At 51.3% G+C, this 19,269-nt stretch overlaps 2 protein-coding genes across 5 annotated transcripts in view; both read right to left on the minus strand.

Annotated features, from left to right (window-relative positions):
* RADIL (Rap associating with DIL domain) overlaps positions 1–19,065 on the minus strand; it is a 65,670-nt gene extending 46,605 nt beyond the window's left edge. For 3 of the 4 annotated variants that reach the window (XM_082714194.1, XM_082714195.1, XM_082714193.1), the window contains exons 1-2: positions 18,959–19,063; positions 14,478–15,076 (exon numbers count right to left, since the gene is read on the minus strand). In XM_082714194.1, the coding sequence (XP_082570320.1) occupies positions 14,478–15,012 (535 nt within the window). In that variant the 5' untranslated portion in view covers positions 15,013–15,076; positions 18,959–19,063. Of the gene's footprint in view, positions 1–14,477; positions 15,077–18,958 lie in introns of all 4 variants that reach the window. The other variant, XM_082714196.1, reaches the window with a different exon arrangement.
* Positions 43–4,387, minus strand: PAPOLB (poly(A) polymerase beta). Its single transcript, XM_082714199.1, has one exon. It carries the CDS (start codon positions 4,184–4,186, stop codon positions 2,258–2,260), a length of 1,929 nt encoding a protein of 642 aa, XP_082570325.1. The 5' UTR covers positions 4,187–4,387; the 3' UTR covers positions 43–2,257.
* Positions 19,066–19,269: the final 204 nt, after the last annotated feature.

Raw genomic sequence — 19,269 nt, forward strand, 5'->3', positions numbered from 1 at the left:
AACTGAGCCCCCCAGGCATGCCAGGCATCTGAACTCTTTCTGTCAGATTTAAACCCCTTTGCTTGCTTTTTTATTTTTATTGTGGTTTTCAATGGAGAAATACATCATCTGTTTGCAAAACAGCGCTTGAAAAATACAAGGGGTACAGGTTTTACAAACAAAGCCAACTCCAGTCATGAGACACTATGTACATCATGTGAAAAAAACTTGTCTGATATTCAGTTAATGAAAACTAGAAAGCTCCAAGTTTCCAATGTAGTTAAACAAGTAGAATTACATAAAACACTTAATAAACTAATTTTCCCGCCAACGTGTAAACAAAATGACAAGACTACATTTGTGCCTGGCAATTCCAGCCAGACCCCACAGGTCTCGCGCACACTTCACCTGACTTACTGTGGCGGAAGGGCAAGGTGACTGCACGGGGCAAAGATGTGGGCAACAGGAACACTGTGAACTTGACATCACAAAGTAGGGGTGAAAACAAAGCCTCAATTACTGCAGAGCCTAAAAGGAAGAAGACTATATTCCAACTTTGGAAAGTTAATCTAGAAGGATAGGGAAAGGGCTTAAGAAATAAATTACGGTTTCACATGAAAAATGCACATGTGGTAGAAAGGCAGGAATCAGGACCAGGCTAACCGGAAAACTGTCGGGCTCACTGTGTCCAAATTAAGACAAAACTTCAATTCATCTACATCTGCGGCCATTCACGTGTCCTAAACATGGACGTCCTGCCACTTAGTTATGAGTAGTCTTTTTTTTTTTTTTTTTTCTTTTAAAGGAAGGCATTCCTAATCTCTTGTAGAATAAAACAAAAACCGGAAGCTACTAGATATCAAGTGCTTGCTAGGAACTATTTTGTATGTTTCCACATATAAAATTCACCGATAAATTTTAGTTATTCCTTGAAAAATAAAAATTGGCTTAAATATTTTGGAGAAGATAACTTTTTGCTACAGGTTTAAACTGGAAATTAGCTTTACTGTAAGCAGATACTCTGTGGGTGCACACAAAGTTTCTCCTCTGTAGGTCAAATAGCCATCCGAGACTGGTAACTGTTTCCCAATTCATTACTTTCAGTAAAGCTTTCATGAAATATTAGCCATGGAATCAAAATCCAGTGTTTTGTACCATGTGACCACAGGATTGTGGGTTTCACATTGTGGTTAAGAATACATTAGCATTCTGGGTTTGTTTGTTTTTTTTTTAGGACTCTTACATACAAGCATACCTCGTACATACAAGCAAAGAGAAGGAAGGGGAAGTAAAAGGTTGTTTTTTAGGACAAATGCTTAAGGACACAAGAATATGGAGCTCTGTTAGCTATGAGACAGTATTTGCTGTGTGACTGCTGATTGTATGCACTCTAAAACAATTCCACAGATAAAACCAACATATTATTTCTTGATGGCATCCCGGCAAAACCAAAGACTTACTGATCACTGTTTCAGTGTCAGATATATACCCAATGAGCTGACATTTCATTTTAAAGGGTTAAAGCTACGTCATGGGGACCAAGCTAAATGGATGTTTGTGCTTTTTCTGGAGTTTAGTACACACTGCACAAGGGCATCCGGTTTGACAGTTAATAAAGAAGAAAAATCTTTAAGAAAAAAACTAAAATTCATCAAGCTGAAAAACTTAAAATTAGTTCTACTTTCTAATAAAAATATACATAAAGTGCATCATCAGTGTAAGGAATTTCAATACCAGTTTGTATTGCAAATTTTCCCCAACAATGCATCAAACATAAATCCAGTCCGGATGTCAGGCATGGGTACAAATATAGCTGGAGGGCTTTTTCTCTTTTCTCTTTATGGGCAGTCTTCCTTTAAAAGTTACTATAACCGCTGCTGACGCATTTGTAGTAGTACTTCTAGCATCATATACTAACCTGGACCTCTGATCAAATTAGCCAAGTAAGGGAAGTTACCAAGTAAGGCTAAATCTAGCTTGAGTCAAATTTAGTTTGGTACCCTTCGTTCTCCTCCTTTAGCATTTGAAGACCACAGGTTGGGTTGGCAGATATAATTTATGGACCTTTGAGGTTGTTTGTATCAGTTCAATCTGTCTTCCCGAATTCTTGGTAATAGGATCTGCAGGGAGAGCCAGGATATTAGAAAGTTCTGTACTGGATGTTTGCCACAAGGCCAGCCACTGTCGGAGTAGTTTCTAATGGAGTTGTACTTGTCTCTTTATGAGTCTGTTCCTCTTCTTTTAGTTTCCTTGGTCCTTTATGAGGTGAGAATGCCGACTAGACGCCCACGATAGGATTAGCTATGTTTGTCGCAGTGCTCCCTGAAGGCCTGGGTGGATGGTTTACCAGACGTGTTGAAGAAACAACTCTGGCAACTGTGGCCTTTGGTAGTGGAGGGAGGGCTGGCTGTGAGGCAGTCTGAGGAATGCTTTCGCTTGACGCACCTCCTAAGCTTTCGCTTGGAGTCCCTTGTTGCAAGGAAACTTCAGTAACTTGTACGGCGGTCACAGATGCTGCCATTACAGCAGGAGCAGGACTGTTTCTGCCCTGAGAGCTGCCAGTCACTGGGCCGGTCTTCATAGTGCCAGCAGGTAAAGGCACAGACATGCTGTCTTCACTGTCTGTAGACAAGCCAAGGCTGCCGTCACTCAAAGCTGTTAAAGTGACACCTTCCGATGAATGGGTTTTCCGTTTCTGAAGCACATGATTAGGCAGCAGTTGATGAAGTTCCTTTCTTCTTAAATGCATTGCAGCAATTTTCATATCCATCTCAAACATCTTGCTATTTATTGCTTGCCTATAAACGGTATCTGTGAAAGACTGGATATCATAGGTGAGATCAATACTGAGAACCTCGGAGTTTTCTGGCCTTTTTAACACTAACCCAATCACCCACATTGTACGAAATTGTTCCTTGTCAGGATTTTCTTTAGGTGCCGGAAACGACTGAGGATTCACATGCGCCAGAGTAATAAATTCATTCTTCTCCAAGCTTCCAACCAGGATTCGGATTTTTGACTCCACCAAGCCCACCCATTCTAGATGTTGTTTTTCTGTTGGTGCACTTGCTAGGAGTACAATATAATGCTTATACTTTTGAAAGAAGCTTCGAGCTTCAAAAAGCTTAGACCACTCTGCCTTACTCAGCAAAATTTCATGTGTGATAGCAAGCCCTTGTTTAAACTCCTCAATCATGACCATCCTTGTTGAAACAGACACATTGTATGTGGAGTTCTGCTGTGGGTACGCTGGTGTGATTATGGGCATAAGATGGTACCTATCACTGGGATTTACTCTTGGGTCCCATACAGGCAAATTAAGATTCCGCTCTTCAGGCTCTTTCAGTAGCACTGGATTTGGCCATTCCCATTCAGAAAATACCAAGAAAAACTTACGAACAAGAGTTGATGCTATTGCATTTGGGTAGAGCTGGCAAGTTCTTGCTACTAGCATGGCCCAAGAAACACCTCCCAGGAATCCTAATATATTGGAATAGATATTGTGGCATTTGGCCCACAGTTTGATGGCTCTGAGAGTTAACCTGAAGTTGTCAATGTTTGGAACTAGATGTAAAATTTCATCTGTCACCCGGCAACCGTTAAGGCTTCTTATGCATCTAATATCTAAGTTTTTAAGCAGACTGTCATCTCTTAGGTCCAAATCTTCTGGAATAGTCTGCAGCGCCAACCTCGCAAACAAAATATCAATCTCTATACCATCAAAACACAGTTTAATAACTGGTACAAAGGCCTCCTCAACAGCCCTTAAATCTTTTACTTCTTCGTGTAGTTTCAATTTGTCATAGAATGAGGTGAAAAAGTCACTTCGATCAACATGTCTCGGCGCAACGCACAGCGCATCAATGTCAGCGCCTTTCGTGTGTACTCCTAATCTGTAAGAGCCAAACGTAAAGATTTTCCCTCCGACATTTTCAATTACAGCTTGTGGAAGGCTCTTGCTTTCACTGATTTCTCTTATCCATTCCTTTACCAGATTATTTAATTTTTCCAAAATTAAAATCCTGCGCTGCAGTTCCTCTTCCTCTTCAAAAACCCCAAAGGGCTTCAGGGTTTCAATTAACTTCTGGGTAAGTACGCAGTCAGTCTCCTTGGGGGCTGCTAAGCTGATGGGGGAGGAGATGCCATAGCGCTTGGGCGGCGGCGGTGTCTGTTGTGATCCGGGGGTTGTCACCGGAAACGGCATCATCTCTAGTGCGGGCCCTGCCACGCCAAGTCCCCCGCCACCGCGACCGCGACCTCCACGGCTGCTGCCCGGGTCATGATCCGCTGAGGCGGGAGGGGCGGGGCTCCTACCAACCCAGGTCCAACCCGCTCCCTCACCACTCCCGCCGCTTCAAGCGCCTCCCGGTAGTCCCCTCGGCCCCAACATGGCGCCCGGGCCCTCAGAGAGGCGTTCTAGAACGGCCACGCACAACACGTATGCCACGGCGCCTGCGTGCCGCGCGGAGCCTCACGGGAGTTGTAGTTTCCGAGGTTCCGCCACAAAACTCCCGACAGGTGTAGGTGGTCGGGGTACGCCTCGCTCTCGGCTTCATCCGTACTGGTTACACACACCTACCGTCCAGTCCCTTGATCACCATTTTCCCATACACCTCAGATCGTCTTCCTCTCCAGGGTCAGCTTCGGGTGGCCTCTGCCCTCAGGTGCATCCTTCAGAAGCCCCTCAAAGTGAGGGTCTGCGGTGCAAAGCACCTGCATTGCGTCCTCCGCGGCCAGGTGCCTGGCCGGTGGTGTAGCTGGGTCTGCAACTCCGGGCTGACAGTTCTGTTCTTCCCAGCTGCCGCCTCTGGTTTCTACGGTCTCTGTTGAGAAGTGCCCAGTCTGGCTGACCTGCTCCCCTGTCCTTTCCTCTGGCAGCTGCAAAAATCCTCTGTGCCCTCAGTCTCCTGCGGTGTGACCACCACTAGGTGTCAAGGGGCACACGTGATTTCTGAATCATAAGATTCATGCTTTTTATTCCATGACCTCAGGAAGAAACTCAGGCATGTCCTTAGAATATGCTCCTCACACTGTTCTCTTCTCTTGATTCTCTTCATGTGGACAAGGATAAACTTTCTCATTGGGTTCTCCATGTCTCTTACCTCCTGTTTCCTCCTGGGTGGTGATCAATTCTCCAGTTGTTGTAGTTAGTCTCAGCTGTAGTTAGTCTGCTGTTTAAGCCATCACAGAAGCATCTATTTAAGTACTTACATTTTTAATTACTGGAAGCATTATCTTGTTATTTTCCACATCTTCCCTCTTTGGAAGACATTCTATTACTTCCTGTTTCCTTTCTACCTTTTATTCAGTAAACATTTCAAACTTACTTATTATTCTATAACTAGTTATAACTATTACTAATGGTCCCAATTCTTAATACTCTTAAGTATTAATTCTTAATACTCTCAAGAATCTGAGTCTAGCTTATTTTCTATGGACTCAGACAGGCATTGCTTCAGGGGTCTTATAATTTTTGGATCGTGATCTCATCTCTGGTGAGTCTGGGGATGCCTGTGTGGATGTCCTTCCAAAGAGGAATCGTTTCGTCCCTATCAGATGTCCTTGTATGCTATCAAATTGTATGCTGTAATTGAATTCCTTTTCCAAGGACTAGCCAGATCACCTGAGTAGTGTGATTCTGAATCCCAAAAATACGTTAAAGGAAGAGTGGTTTTTTATTCTAGGGAAGAGTTTTCCCCACCCAGAGCCCAGATCCAGAAGGAGAACTCTGTCACCTCCTTTTACCAGCTATCAGATTCTTCCTCTCCCATCTTCTACACTCAGTGTGTCGCCCTTCAAGAGTTGCAACCATATCCAGGGGTTTCAGTTCCCACTCCCTGCCTCTTTAGGTCCTGAAGTCTCTCTTTTCTTTTTTAAGATTTTATTTATTTTATTTGACAGACAGAGATCACAAGTAGGCAGAGAGGCAGGCAGTGAGAGAGGAGGAAGCAGGCTCCCTGCTGAGCAGAGAGCCCAATGCGGGGCTCGATCCCAGGACCCTGAGATCATGACCTGAGCCAAAGGCAGAGGCTTTAACCCACTGAGCCACCCAGGCGCCCCTCTAGGTCTCTTTCTTGGGCAGCTGTTAAACACCGTCTGCATCTTTTTTGACCTATAGTAGCCTCTCCTTGGCCTCCATGGCACCACGCTCTTTGTGCTGCCATGTATACTCTGAGCCTCCCCTCAGGCTAATTTGCTGATTGCCCCTCCTTTTCCTAGCCTCTAAAGTTGGTGTTTCTCTCATTTCGATACTAAGCTCTCATTTCTCCTTATTGTATGTACGTACATTCACTACCTTGATCTGTATTTTCACAACTTTATTTTTTTTAAGATTTTATTTATTTATTTGACAGAGAGAGAGATTACAAGTAGGCAGAGCAGCAGGCAGAGAGATAGGGGGAAGCAGGCTCCCTGCTTAGCAGAGAGCCAGATGTGGGGCTTGATCCCAGGACCCCAGGATCATGACCTGAGCTGAAGGCAGAGGCTTTAACCCACTGAGCCACCCAGGTGCCCCTATTTTCACAGCTTTAAATATCACCTATTTACAGCTTAATTTAAGCCTCTGTAACAGACCCTTTTTAAAGATTATATATACACACACATACATACATATGTATGTATGTATATGAGAGAAAGCACGTGCACGCACGAGAGAGGACAGGGGAGAGGAGCAGAGGGAAAGGGAGAGAATCCCAAACAGACTCCACCTGAGCACACAGAGAGCCCCACACAGGGCTCAATCCCACAACCCTGAGATCATGACCTGAGCCAAAACCAAAAGACAGACACCTAACCAACTGAGTCATCCAGATGCTGCATGACAGACTGCCTCTGAGCTCCAGATCTGTATTCTGACTTCCTGTCTACCATCTCCATTGAACATCTGAAACTTAACCTAGTCTGAAGAGAGCTCTTACTCCTCCCTCCATAATTTGTTTCTCTCTCAGTCACCATTTTAGTAAATGGCATCTCCACAAATGCGCACGCCAGCAACTGGGGAGTCGTTCTCAACACCTCCCTCTTTCTCAAACTCACCATCGAGTTCATTTACAAATATTGTTGATTCTGCCGCCAGAATGTATTTGGGGTTCATACACTTCTCTCTGCCTGTTCTCTCACAACTCTACTTGAGGTCACCATCAACTCTCATCTAGACTCCTATAATAACTTAATTAACTGCCTATTACGGACTTTTTCAAGTATTTTCTACGAGGAGCCAGAGTGGTGTTTTAACCCCTTCAGTGGCCTCCCATTATACTTAGTCTAAAATCTAAGATACCCAACAACCCAGGTTCGTCTTCCCCTGACCATCTCTCCAGCCTCAGTGCCCACAGCTTCCCCCCATGCTCCAGCCACACGGCCTTCTTCCAGTGCTGAAGGCACTGAAGGCAGTGCCTTGCCTTTGCTTCACTGTCTCGCATCCCTGAGTCTGCACACAATGCTCTTCCCTCCGCCCAGAAAGCTCTTCTGGCTCCACAGGTGTCCACTACTCTTCACCTGGTTAACATGTTGTCATCATTCTTGAGACTGGCTTAAAATTTACCTCCTCAGAGAGAATTTTCCTAACCTTCACACTCCACAGCAGTGACCACAGTTGGTAATTACGTTTTCCATGTGATTGTTTCTTTGCCTTTGCTTCCCACTAGACTCTCCGCTCCTTGAGAACATGATCTATTTGTTTTTTCCCGGCTATCTATATATACACCCGGTCAGGCACCAATGGAGTAGCGCTCAGCAAATATTCGCTGACAAATGAATGAATGAGCACGAAAAATAAAATTCTTTCTCCTTTGAGTCACTGGTAATCAACATCCAGAAGACTCGTTTCTTGGATTTTGATTAGGTAGAGGTCAGTTTCCGATCTACACGTTGCAACCCAATTCATTTCGGGGCTCGGTTCGTAGCTACTCATCCCCGTTGGCTACAGGGAGTTCCTGTGGCCTCATGACTCCAGCAGGCCACGACACTACAGCACCTTTTTGATGAGGGAGGTGTCCGTGGGTCAGGGGCTCATACTCAGTGCCTGAGGATGGGGAAGGGCCACACAAGGAAGTACACCACTGTCACAGCAGCCTCTCTGGAAGAAGCTGGGGTCCAGCAGTGCTTACTAAGAAACCAAGTGGATGTGTCTACAAGCCAGAAGTTCTGTTTCTGGAGAATACCATCAGAGAACTCTGGAAGGACCCTTAAGAGGGTGGATGTACCATTGTTCATTGTAGGATGAAGCTGGATTTAACCTGAGTGCCCGTGATTTGGGGAACGGATAATGTGGTGTATGTAAATACATGGAAATGATGGAAAACTATGCTTCCGTCAAAAGCAACAAACTGAAATTTACAGCACCACAGGGAGATATTAATCTTATCATGCAGTGTCCTTAAAATTAAACTTTGATAGGGCACCTGGGTGGCTCAGTGGGTTAAGCCTCTGCCTTCAACTCAGGTCATGGTCTCAGGGTCCTGGGATCGAACACCACATCGGGCTCTCTGCTCCACAGAGAACCTGCTTCCCCCCTTTCTCTGCCTGCCTCTCTGCCTACTTGTGATCTCTGTCAAATAAATAAATAAAATCTTTAAAAAAAAAAGTTTGAACTTTGATATAGTCAAATCCATCTACCTTTTCCCCTTGCAGTTTGTGCCTTTTAAGCCTTCTGTGAAGTCTTTCCTTCTCTTAGCTGAGGCCAATTATCCAAACACCAATTACAAAATCCTTTCCCCACTACCTAGGAGGCAATCTACATTGCACCAAATTCCCATTGGGTCAGTCAACATAGGTCTGCCTCTGCCTTCTCTATCCTGTGCCCTCCATCTGCTGGGAAATTCTTGCCCCTAAACCACATGTCTGAATTACCGTGGTTTTAAAACACGTCTCAGAGCTGAGGAGGCCAATCTCCCCCATGCTCATCTTGTTCAAACCGATCTTGGGCATCTGAGAACCAGGCTCCTTTCACAAAGATGGACTCAGTCTGTGCAAGGACAGCACAGCAAAGGTGAACTTAGGATTCGCTTACGCTTTCACTCCATACGCATCCGAACATGTGTTCAAGATCTCTGGCGACATTTTTGCCACTACAACCATCAGAAGGAAAAAAAAGGAGTTGACTAGCATTCTCTGTTTATTATTATCTAAAACCAGTGAGAGACACTGTGCTATATGATTTAAATATATCCCCGGCAAGCTTTCCCCAAAATTATAAGACCCTTTTGGGAACCAACAGATATCAACCTGCTTTAAATGTTAATAAAACACAGTTGTTAGTATGTTAATATTTCTTGGATATGCTTCACGTGGTTGGCTGGACTAAATGAGGTTTCTCTTTTCATTTAACGAGATTCAAAATTTTGGTTTTATGTCTACCCGTTTCAAGACAACTTTAAAGAGGTTGATGTGCTTTGGTCCAATTTGGTACAACCCAGAAGGGATCAAGAACCAGTGGATTTGTTATACTAGGCACAAATGCTGGCTAATGGGTTTGTTTGTTTGTTTTTAACATACTTCTTCCAGAATTTTAAAATCAGTTTCGGTAAAACTGTAAAGAGGTTTTAGAAAATGAGTTAAGTGTTATTTATAGAATCACTAGTTACTAGTGACAAGCAATTATCACCCCCTCTCGCCATGTGAGCATCCCAGTTGGGGGCCGAACATGAAGAAAGATGAGGAACCGGGGATCTGAGGGCTGCCAGATGTCTGGTGTTCCTGCTCGTCCCCCGACCCCGACACCTAACCCCTCTGGCCCCAGCACTCCGGGGGAGCCCGCACACCTGCACACACACTCTCCTTTTCACTGCCTAAATTCCTGCCCTGCAGTGTCTACACTGGCCACTTCGCCAATCCCTCTAGTTTACAGCTTGTCAACATTTTACACCAGTTCTGACCTCCCACTGTGGGTTTGGAGGTAAGCTTTGGAGGCTCCCTGTATAATGTGGCCAGAAGTCCCCGGGGAGGCGAGGGTGCTGCTGGCCGGGCCCCCAGTGGGTGCGACCCAGCTCAGGGGAACAGGACTGTTAGGCCACCTCCAACACTGCACTTCTTTTTTTTTTTTTTTTAATTTTATTTATTTATTTGACAGACAGAGATCACAAGTAGGCAGAGAGGCAGGCAGAGAGAGAGAGAGGAGGAAGCAGGCTCCCCGCTGAGCAGAGAGCCCGATGTGGGGCTCGATTCCAGGACCCTGGGATCACGACCCGAGCCGAAGGCAGAGGCTTTAACCCACTGAGCCACCCAGGTGCCCCCCAACACTGCACTTCTTTGTGAAACTGAAGGTTCTGGACTTTTTAAAAATCTACACAAGGAATTAAAGATGAGACAGGTATAAACAAGTAACCATTCGGCTTTATGTTCTCTTTGAATTAAAAATTCTCAAAAATGTCTTTTAAGCTCAATGACTTTAGACTGATAAGAAGAGTTAGCAGTTGTCTTGCTTTTCATCAAACCACGTAAAATAAACTCTGCCCACAATGATTCTATCCCTGTGACTATGCTTAAAGGAGTCTCACTCAAGACTCACAAGGCAGTCACCCCCCAAATAAAAGAAGACGAAACCCCAGATTGCCTCTTTTATCCTGAGAGAAGTTCTTAAAGAGCAGATTCATTGCAGAAGGAAAATGTCAAAAGCACAGGGAGGTTGGGGGATGTGTGAGGATGGAACTCATGGTGCACAATCCGTGAGTGGGGACAGCGGAGGGCAGCCCCAACATTTCTGCACCTGGCAGGGGGGTGTGGGGGTCCAGGCTCCGTCTGCCCATCTGTGGATGGAAAGGTTTAAGGAACCACACACCAAAGTCAGGTGCTCAGAGTCATGTATCTGCCACCACCAGCCACTCACACTGGGCCTGAAGGAGAGGGGAGGTGGGCAGCTTGTACCGTCAGGTGCCCAAGGGGCACAGTCACTCAAACGACAGCTTGGACCAGGGACCGCCGCCCAATCGGCACACCACCCTCTCTCCTCCCCGTCCCCAACCCCCAGCAAAGAAAATGGACTCTAACTCTGGAGTCTTAGACACAAGTGGGAAGTGGGACTCAGGGAGGAGCTTGCTCCCCTTGCGGGCAGCAGTCCTTCAACAGGCACTTAACGAGCCCCTACTGTATGCCCCACACTGCACAGACCCTTGTATGGTGGTTGGTCACAAGCCCGGAGGCCGAGAGGCCATACAGTGGGGTCTGCACACCTCGGGTCAGAGGCTTTAGACCTGCTCTAAGCTTGCCTCCTTCACAGAGGACACCCGAAGCAGGGAAGGAGCCCCCATGTGCAGGGACTGGAACAATGCCGAGCCTCCGAGGGCCACGCACGCCACACAGGCATCCACAGGCAGGAAAACAAGCCCCGCATGTCACCCTTAAGTTACTGGGCTTTCAAGGCACCCAAGTCCCTCCGTGAGCCACAGAGAACAAGCGTGGCCTGAGGACCATGAAGGCACATGGCCACGTTTCCACATACAGGAAACATTGACCACCGGCCCCAGTGGTCAAGCACTTGCTGTGGCCAACAAACTAAGCTCAGGCCGCTGGGTCCAAACTGGTGCTTCCCAGTCCAGGACCATGTTTGCCCCCAGGGACACCCGCTAATGCCAGAAGACATTTTCAGTTGCCACAGCAAGAAGGGGTGTTGCTGGCACCTAGCGGGCAGAGGCCTGGAACTACAAAATACCCTCCGGTGTACAGGTCGGCCCTCACAGCAAACCATGGACCGAAAACGTCAGTGAGGCCAAGGCTGAGAAATCCAGGCTAAACACACCCTTCAGGAACCTTCACTCTCCCCCTCCCAAGCCACTGATAGAGACCACATGGCCCAGCTGTCACCCCTCCCCAAAGTGTGCAGAAGTGATCACTATCTCCGTGTCAGTGACAGGACCCAGAGCCCTGTCCGAAACACCAGCCTCCTGGGAATATGCGAGTGGGAGAGGCCCTGCTGCCCCGCCTACGCAGCCGCCTCTCTCCCGGAGCGGATGCACAATATTTTGATACTCTGGAAATCAGGGGGAAGCTGGCAGCTGTGAAAAGACAGTGTTTATGAAAACAGAACCCAGAGTGCCTGAGTGCATTACTATGGGTGCAGAGTAGTGGTCCAAACGGTGAAGGGGAGCCCCAGGAAGCGCCCGGCGCACCCTTTCACGCCCTGATTCAGAGGGGACCCCCCTGAGTTTGCAGGAAGAGGGCCACTCCCGGCTGCTGCTTAGCTCCAAAGAGCCACCAGGACGCAAGCTCTGGACACTGGCTAAGCGAGCCCCGACCCCCAGGCCGCATGAAGTCACGTGCACACTGCACACACTGGTGCACACAGATGCACACATACACACACATGCATATGTGCACACGCAGACGGTCCCTTCCCTTCCCCACCACTCTTCCCAGACGAGGCAGACTGCTGCTGGCTCACAGGAAGAGCAGGGACAAGCTGGCCTGCTTCTGGGGGAAGGAGGAGAGCAGAGAAGCGTGGAGCCCCGCAGTGCAGGGGAATTCAGTCGGGGCCCACATCCCCCCATCCCCTCCACACCCCGCCCCCGCAGCCTCCCGGCCACACACAAGGCCAGCGAGGCGCCCCCTCTCTAGAGGACAGGCAGGCACAGCAGGGGCTGGGGGAGGTGGGGTTCGGCAGGAGACACCGGGCAAAGTCTGCCTGAGCAGGCGGACCAACAAGCTTGAGATTCCTTCTCATTATCGGACTTGGCCCAGAATCATCAACACACACGGAACATTCGCTGCAGCTCCTGGGGGGCGGCTCAGACGACCCACAGCCTCCACATGCCTCCCTGCACCGTCTCGCCCATCACGGGCATGGGGGGTACAGCATGGTCAGGGGTCCCAGAGTGCCCAGACCACACCCCAAGGGAAGGCCAGCAGCAAAGGCCAACTTCCCGGGGTCCAGGAGGCCTGCTTCAGGCAGGTAACACAACCTGCTTCCAGCCCGGAGAAGTGTGTCAGTGAGACTGCTCCCGTCAATAGACTCTTTATTTGAAAGGTTTTGCAAAACCAGCACCAGGTTGAATAGGCTGTGGGCAATCAGGCCTTCTCTTGCCTCGGCTCACATAAAGGCAGGCCATCTGCAAGGGGCTGGTGAAGAAGGAGACAGAGTCCCATGTCCTACAGATGGCATCTGGCCCCAGGGCCCCACCAGCCATCACCTGTACGACACAGAGCCAGCTTTCAAAGGCCCTGGCCGGGCACCCAGGGCAGAGTGACCCCTGTGCCCTTCACTCAGCAGAGAAAACACCAGGTGAGACAGTGACCAGGAGCTGAACACCAGTGCAGGCCCTCAGCATGTCTGCCTGGCCTGGTGGGAGGCAAGGCAGGACCAGATAAAAAACCAAAGCCTGGGCCTGCCAGAGGGCTGGGGAACTCGGGGTGCTGGTCCAGGGAGGCTTGAAAACAACAATACAAACTACACCCAGGCCTGCTTGTGATTCTCACCATGTGCCAGCAACTCCCAGAGCCGTCAGGGGTAATTCCGCCCCCATCAGAAGGACCCCAGCTCTGTCCTCAGCTCAGTTCTGCCTAGAAGCACACGGAACAGACTGCTTGCCACATACAGGAAACACTAATAACACGCAACTATGACCCCCTGCACGTCTGCCACGCACCGTGCTAAGCGCTTTACTGTATCACTAACGCCCATGATGCTGAAGTCATGGCCTCATGACTGCTGCTGAATGTCAACCATGGCCCCCTCTGGACTGTGAGACTCAGAGGTTCCCATCAGGCCCGAGTGACCCCAGCCCCTGGGAGACCCACCGACCCCCACCCCACCCCCTGCTCATCTCTACACACTGAAAGTACAAAGCAGGCCCCGGAGCAGAAGCAGGGCTAGAGAGAATGAGCATTTGCAACACTCGGGGACACACACAACAGGTCAGGAGGGCTCAGGGCCCCTTTCAGCCCCGGGACATCGTGAAATCAAACGACAACACAGGGCCACACAGAACAAGTCCCTTCTTTACACAGAGCCACCATTTTCTCCAGGAAATTAAGAAAAAAACAAATACAACTTAAAATACATTTAGGAGTCTTTCACCTTTGAAAAAAACTATTGTTTATGGTGTTCACCTATTAACATAATCAACTTCCCACCAACTGAACAAGAAGCAGACACAGAGCGGCGGCCCATAGGCCTCCAGCAGCCCCAGGCACCCACAGACCCAGGCCCACCCAATGCACCCCGTCCCCTCTGGAGACCCGACTTCCTCCCTTGTCCTTCCACCGGCTCGTCCCTGAGATTCCAGACTTCTCTAACGCACGCGCCACCCGCCGGGCCCCAGAGCACGTGGTGCGCCCGGCTCTGACCGCAAGACGAAAGCACCAGCCCCCAGTCCTGCAGGAGAGACGGACCCCAGTCTCCAAAGGAGCTTGAATTAAAGCGGGAAATCTATGAAGTCCTTAAACGCCGTGATAGAAAACTCAGCCTGGTATTCCTGAGTTTTCCCCCAAACAGAGCTCCGAGCCTCTGGCTTTCTGTTCTCCCCAGGCCCGGCCCCGCTCTCCCTGAGGCTTCTCCCCCTCCTCACCTGCGGTCATGGTGTCCACGTCCTTGGCTGCCAGCTCCTCCACGTCAGACTTCTTTCTTAGCTCAAACCTCCGGGACAAGCCTTCTCGGGGTTTCCATAATTCCTGGATCAAGAGGGGCTTCTCGTTATCTCCAAAGACCCGAAAGCACTCAGCCTGCCACTGCTGCCCCGAGCGGCCGGCCTGGCCCACCACGTCGCACAGCACGTACTGGCTGGCGCACTCGGGGCTCAGGGCGTAGCGCTCCAGCGCCTCCTTCACCAGCTCCTGGGCGCTGGACATGCAGGTGGCCAGGACGCTCTTGTAGTGCGTTCCCGTGCAGACGCTGTCCCCGAACACCTTCAGGACCCCAGGGGCCGAGAGCTGCGTGGAGAGTTCCGCGGGGTCGTCGCTGGCACCCAGGCTGGAGAAGGTGGTGTCCAGGTCCCGGTACTTGTAGCTCAGCGTCCTGGACAGCATGCTGGACAGCAGCTGGCTCTGCCGCTTCAGCTTGCTCTTGGTGGGGGGAGACATGATGAAGTGGGCCCCATAAAACATGGCGGGCCCGTCGTCATGGACAAGGGCGGGTGGCTCTGGCCAATGGCACGGAAAACACTGCGTCCTGGGAGAAAAACGTCAGGTGGGTCAGCATCGGCCATCGAGTGGCAAGAGCAAACGAGGCTCAGGTGAGTCTAGCGGACATAAGGGGTCATCCAGGGCCTCTCGTCCCAACCCAGCTAGCAGCACGCTCCCTCTGGCCACCAGAGCACCTAAGTCGCAGGGACCACAGGGGACAAAGCAGGTTTGAACAACCTGAGTTGCCCTTCAAGGAAAGCCATTACCGGGAAGCATAAAGAGCTCACCAAGAGGTAAGCCCCGCTCTGCAATGGGGTTCTGATGTCTGCGGAGAGCCAGGCGCATGCGCCCTGTGGCAGGCAGCCAGGAAACAGGCCGTGGGCACGTGGATGAGCGGACTTGTCCAGCAGAATTGCGACAGGGCTGGCGCTGTCCCGTGGGAGGCAGCCCACAGAGGGTAGCAATGCTCATTGCCTTAAGCTCAGCCTCTCCTACACCATAACCCCTAATACGCAAAATTAATCACAAACACCAACGGAACTATAAAAACGGGCAAAGACACGGACACATTAACAGAGTGATCGGACACCCAGAACACAGATCCCCCAAAACGCGGCTCCTCGATGACTGGTCCTGGCTTGAAGGAGCTGCTTCCCTGGGACAGCTGCTCTACAACGTCCACGCGACCACAATGGACACAAAAGGGCTCTTCCAGAACCAGCGGAGGCATGACTGGAATGTATGCATCCCACCCACCGCATCCAGCCTGGTATTCAGCCATACAGTCCAGCGATACAGTCTCACTGGACAAATCAGAAGACAGCTCTGGGACGCTGTGGTGTGTCATAAAATCATAATTCCATGCACCTAGAGCTCGAAGGGCTTAGGATTCTAAAGAGAGAGTTTACCAGACTCTCCCTGCCCAGGAGCTGTGGGAGCAGGAGGGCAGCCTCGGCTTCCTAAACACCGAAGCTTTGCAACAAGTCGGGGACACTGAAAAACCGCACCCATCCATCACCCAGCCACCCTACATTCAACTCCTGTGCTCATGTCCTCGCCGAAGAAACAGGAGGCAGACTAACCCAGAAAAGTCTATCCTCTCGAGGCTCTGCAAACAATGGCCCAGGTCCCAGTGAGTACAGCAGTGGGCCACTGTCTCTGGGACAAATGTCAGCACTCAGCCAGTGTCTGCAGTCCTGACCCACTGCCGGCTCCATAGGCACCAGAGAAGGCTTTCTGGAAGCGAAGCTGTGTGCTTAGGGCAGGAGAAAGTCACTGAGAACCCCTTCCAACCAAAGGACCCACACTGACCCCAAGGGAGCCCACAGAGGACCTGCGCTTGGGCCTCCTGCTAGCTGTCCTCTAGGCTTCCGTCACGTTCTCTAAGTCCCTCACTCCGTCTGGGATGGAGAATCTGGACGAAAGTGTGGAAGCAGACCTGCCATTCAACTCCTCTAGGACCAGCCTGGGTCTGTCCACCGCCGCACCCTCAGAGAATACCAAATGCTTCAGAACCTTCTGACAGCTTCATGCGCCAAAGGCCAAAGACGAGGTTCCAAACACTGACGCCTGCCCCTCGGGGGTGGGCGGGGGACACTCCTGTCCTGTAGCCTATCATTTGTGCCCCCCCCCCCAAAGCTCTTTAGCACATGCAGTCAGTGTCCTCAGCAGAACAAGCCTATGGGGCTCTCTGTGGCCTCCATGAATGGCTCTAGAAAGGCTTCGTTTCTCTCCTCCTGAAGAATGTGAGACCCATCTCCTTGTGAAATCCTAAGGAGGCCAGAGCTGGCCCCGGCCCCCACCCCCGCACCCCCCTGCATGGGCCGGTCAGATACAACTGAGGCCTTTTGGCTAGAGCCTGCATGCTAAGTTCGTACGCCACATCCGCAGCCCATTCCCACTCGAGCCTTCCGCGTTACACAAGCGTTACACAACGTGCCTCTCAGGACACCCCGGCTCAGAAGCCTCTGGGTCAGCACCTTCTCAAAGGACCTGAACCCTCCCCAGACTCTCTGCTTACCTGGCCGGCTCCTTCAAGCACAGGTCCCAGGGTCTCCGCCCAAACCCAAAGTGGCCCACAGGCTTGGAAGCTGCTGCCTCTTGAGAAGGGGTCTGAATTTGAACTTAAATATGATGCCGTCAAAAGACAAGAAAGGCCCCCAAGGTGCGGCGTAGAAGGGACTGCTGTGCCTGGCACGGGGGCCAGGTTCTGTATTAATTCTGCCTTAATAAACAAGAAATAGAAACTGACCCAGCTGCTAGGTCCCCACCCAGGGCCTCAGAAGTGAGCTTCCCCACCCCCCCTTCTCTTCAGCAGGATTCCAAGGCAAAGTTCGCAAAAGCACATCAAGAGCAGAGAAAATGTAGGACAGACTGTGATCTGTTCTCTTCACGAGCGCCTTCTTAAGCCCCAAGAAGTCCCGGCAAACACAGACCCTGGTCTGTTTGGTCTATCTGGTCAGGAAGCCTTTTTCTCTCCATGGTCACTCCCTCTGTGGCCATCTTCAGAGAGCAGCCCCCCCTGACGGCGGCCACGTGTCCCCTCGCCAACGTCCTCCCTGATTGCAGAATGCAGACGACAACCTATTTGTCCCCCTGTGCCGCCGGATGGTCCCTAGCAAGGCCAGGAGCGCAGGCACACCCTCCAGAGCAGGGTGCGCCCTGGGTAACCCGATCTGGGTTTTGGAGGCATGACCTGTCCCTTCCCCTTGCTGCCCACTCCTCTTCCACACAAACATTTGGGGGAAACACAGGCCCAAGGGTGTAAGACACTTGCTGTTGCTTCTCTCGGGCGATGTTTTTCTCTTGTTCTCCAGAAAGAATCCAATTTCTGATGAAAACAAGCTCAAGTCACACCAGTGAGTGCAACGAGCGAGGTCAGAACCGGGCTGATGAACTGGGTGGAGGCACATGGCCGGCCCAACGCCGCAATGTGGAACTCATTAGAATTTCCACCAGGACAGGGAAGGAAGAGGGTAGACTCTCAGGCTCGGCTTTGTCCCCACCCTCCATAAATCCTACCTTGACAGCTCTAGCCAGAGCAGTGCTGTCAATCACAAAAATAATTTAATCAGATGTAATTCTGACAGGCTACCCTCTGGAGAGGTGACTTTTCCCACCAATGGGATGAAGGCTCCTCTCTGGAATGCACAAGAGGTACTAACTGGAGACACCTGTAATCACCCTCCACTTGCAAATTCTTTTGGGCAATTCAGATTAACCACTTAACAGGGTACGTGGGGGGTGCTGAGCAGGCGGGTCTGCAGTTCCCCCCCACCTTGGTCCTAACCAACCGGCTCCCTGATGGGAAATAAGCCAGTTTCTTCCTGGGGGGGGGGGGGGGGCGGGCCGAGCTCCAGCTCAGCATCTGTTTTCTTAGCTGCACTATTTGTCGAGGGGCTGGAGGTGGTACAGAAATAGCTGGGAGACAATGCTTTCAGCTGGCACACGAGTGGGAAACGCGCTGCTATGTGAGCAGGGAAACCAGGACCGGCTGTGCGCCCGGGGGGTATGTCACGCCGACCCTGGAAGGAGGGCGCAGACCCCCATGCCCTGCTCCCCGGCAGCGCCCGCGCTGCCAGACCTCCTCGAACGGACCACCAGGGAGACTGGGGTGCCCTGCAGCGGAGGGCCAGACTCCCGGGTCTCGGGGGACCGTGGCCGCAGCCGAACCCTGGAACCCGCAGGGCCCGGCCGCCCTCGCCCGCGCTCGCCCCCCCTCCGGGTCCCACCCCTGTCCCCCCGCCGGGGCCGCGCCGGGGGCCCGACAGTGGCCGGTCTCCATGACAACCGGACAAGCCCGGCCGGAACGGCCCCGGAGATGCCCCGTGAGGGCCCCGTTGCCCCAGCGCGCGCCCCGCGGCCTCCCCGCCGGCCAACTCTGCGCCCCGGGGCCCTGGCCGCCGCTCCTCGCGCAACCCGCGCTTACCTCCGCCACAGCCCGCCGCCGCCGCCGCGTTCCCGCGCGGCTCCCACACCGCCGTTAGCCCGCGCCCCCGCCCCACGCCCCGCGCGTGGCGCGGCGCCTCCTGCCGGCCGCCCAACGGACGGGGCGGGGCCTGCAAGGGGCGGGGCCTGTGGGGCGGGGCCTCCTGCCACCCCCGCCAACTGCTGGGCGGGGCCTGGTGGGGTGGGGCAGGGCCTGCTAGGGCGGAGCGAGGCTTTCCCCTGACAGCCACCTACCTAATGAACGAGGGTTAGACCTCGAGGGGGTGGAGCCTCGAAGGAGGGGCGGGGCTC

The sequence above is a fragment of the Mustela nivalis genome, assembly GCF_964662115.1.
Source record: "Mustela nivalis genome assembly, chromosome: 19".
NCBI classification, from domain to species: Eukaryota; Metazoa; Chordata; class Mammalia; order Carnivora; family Mustelidae; genus Mustela; species Mustela nivalis.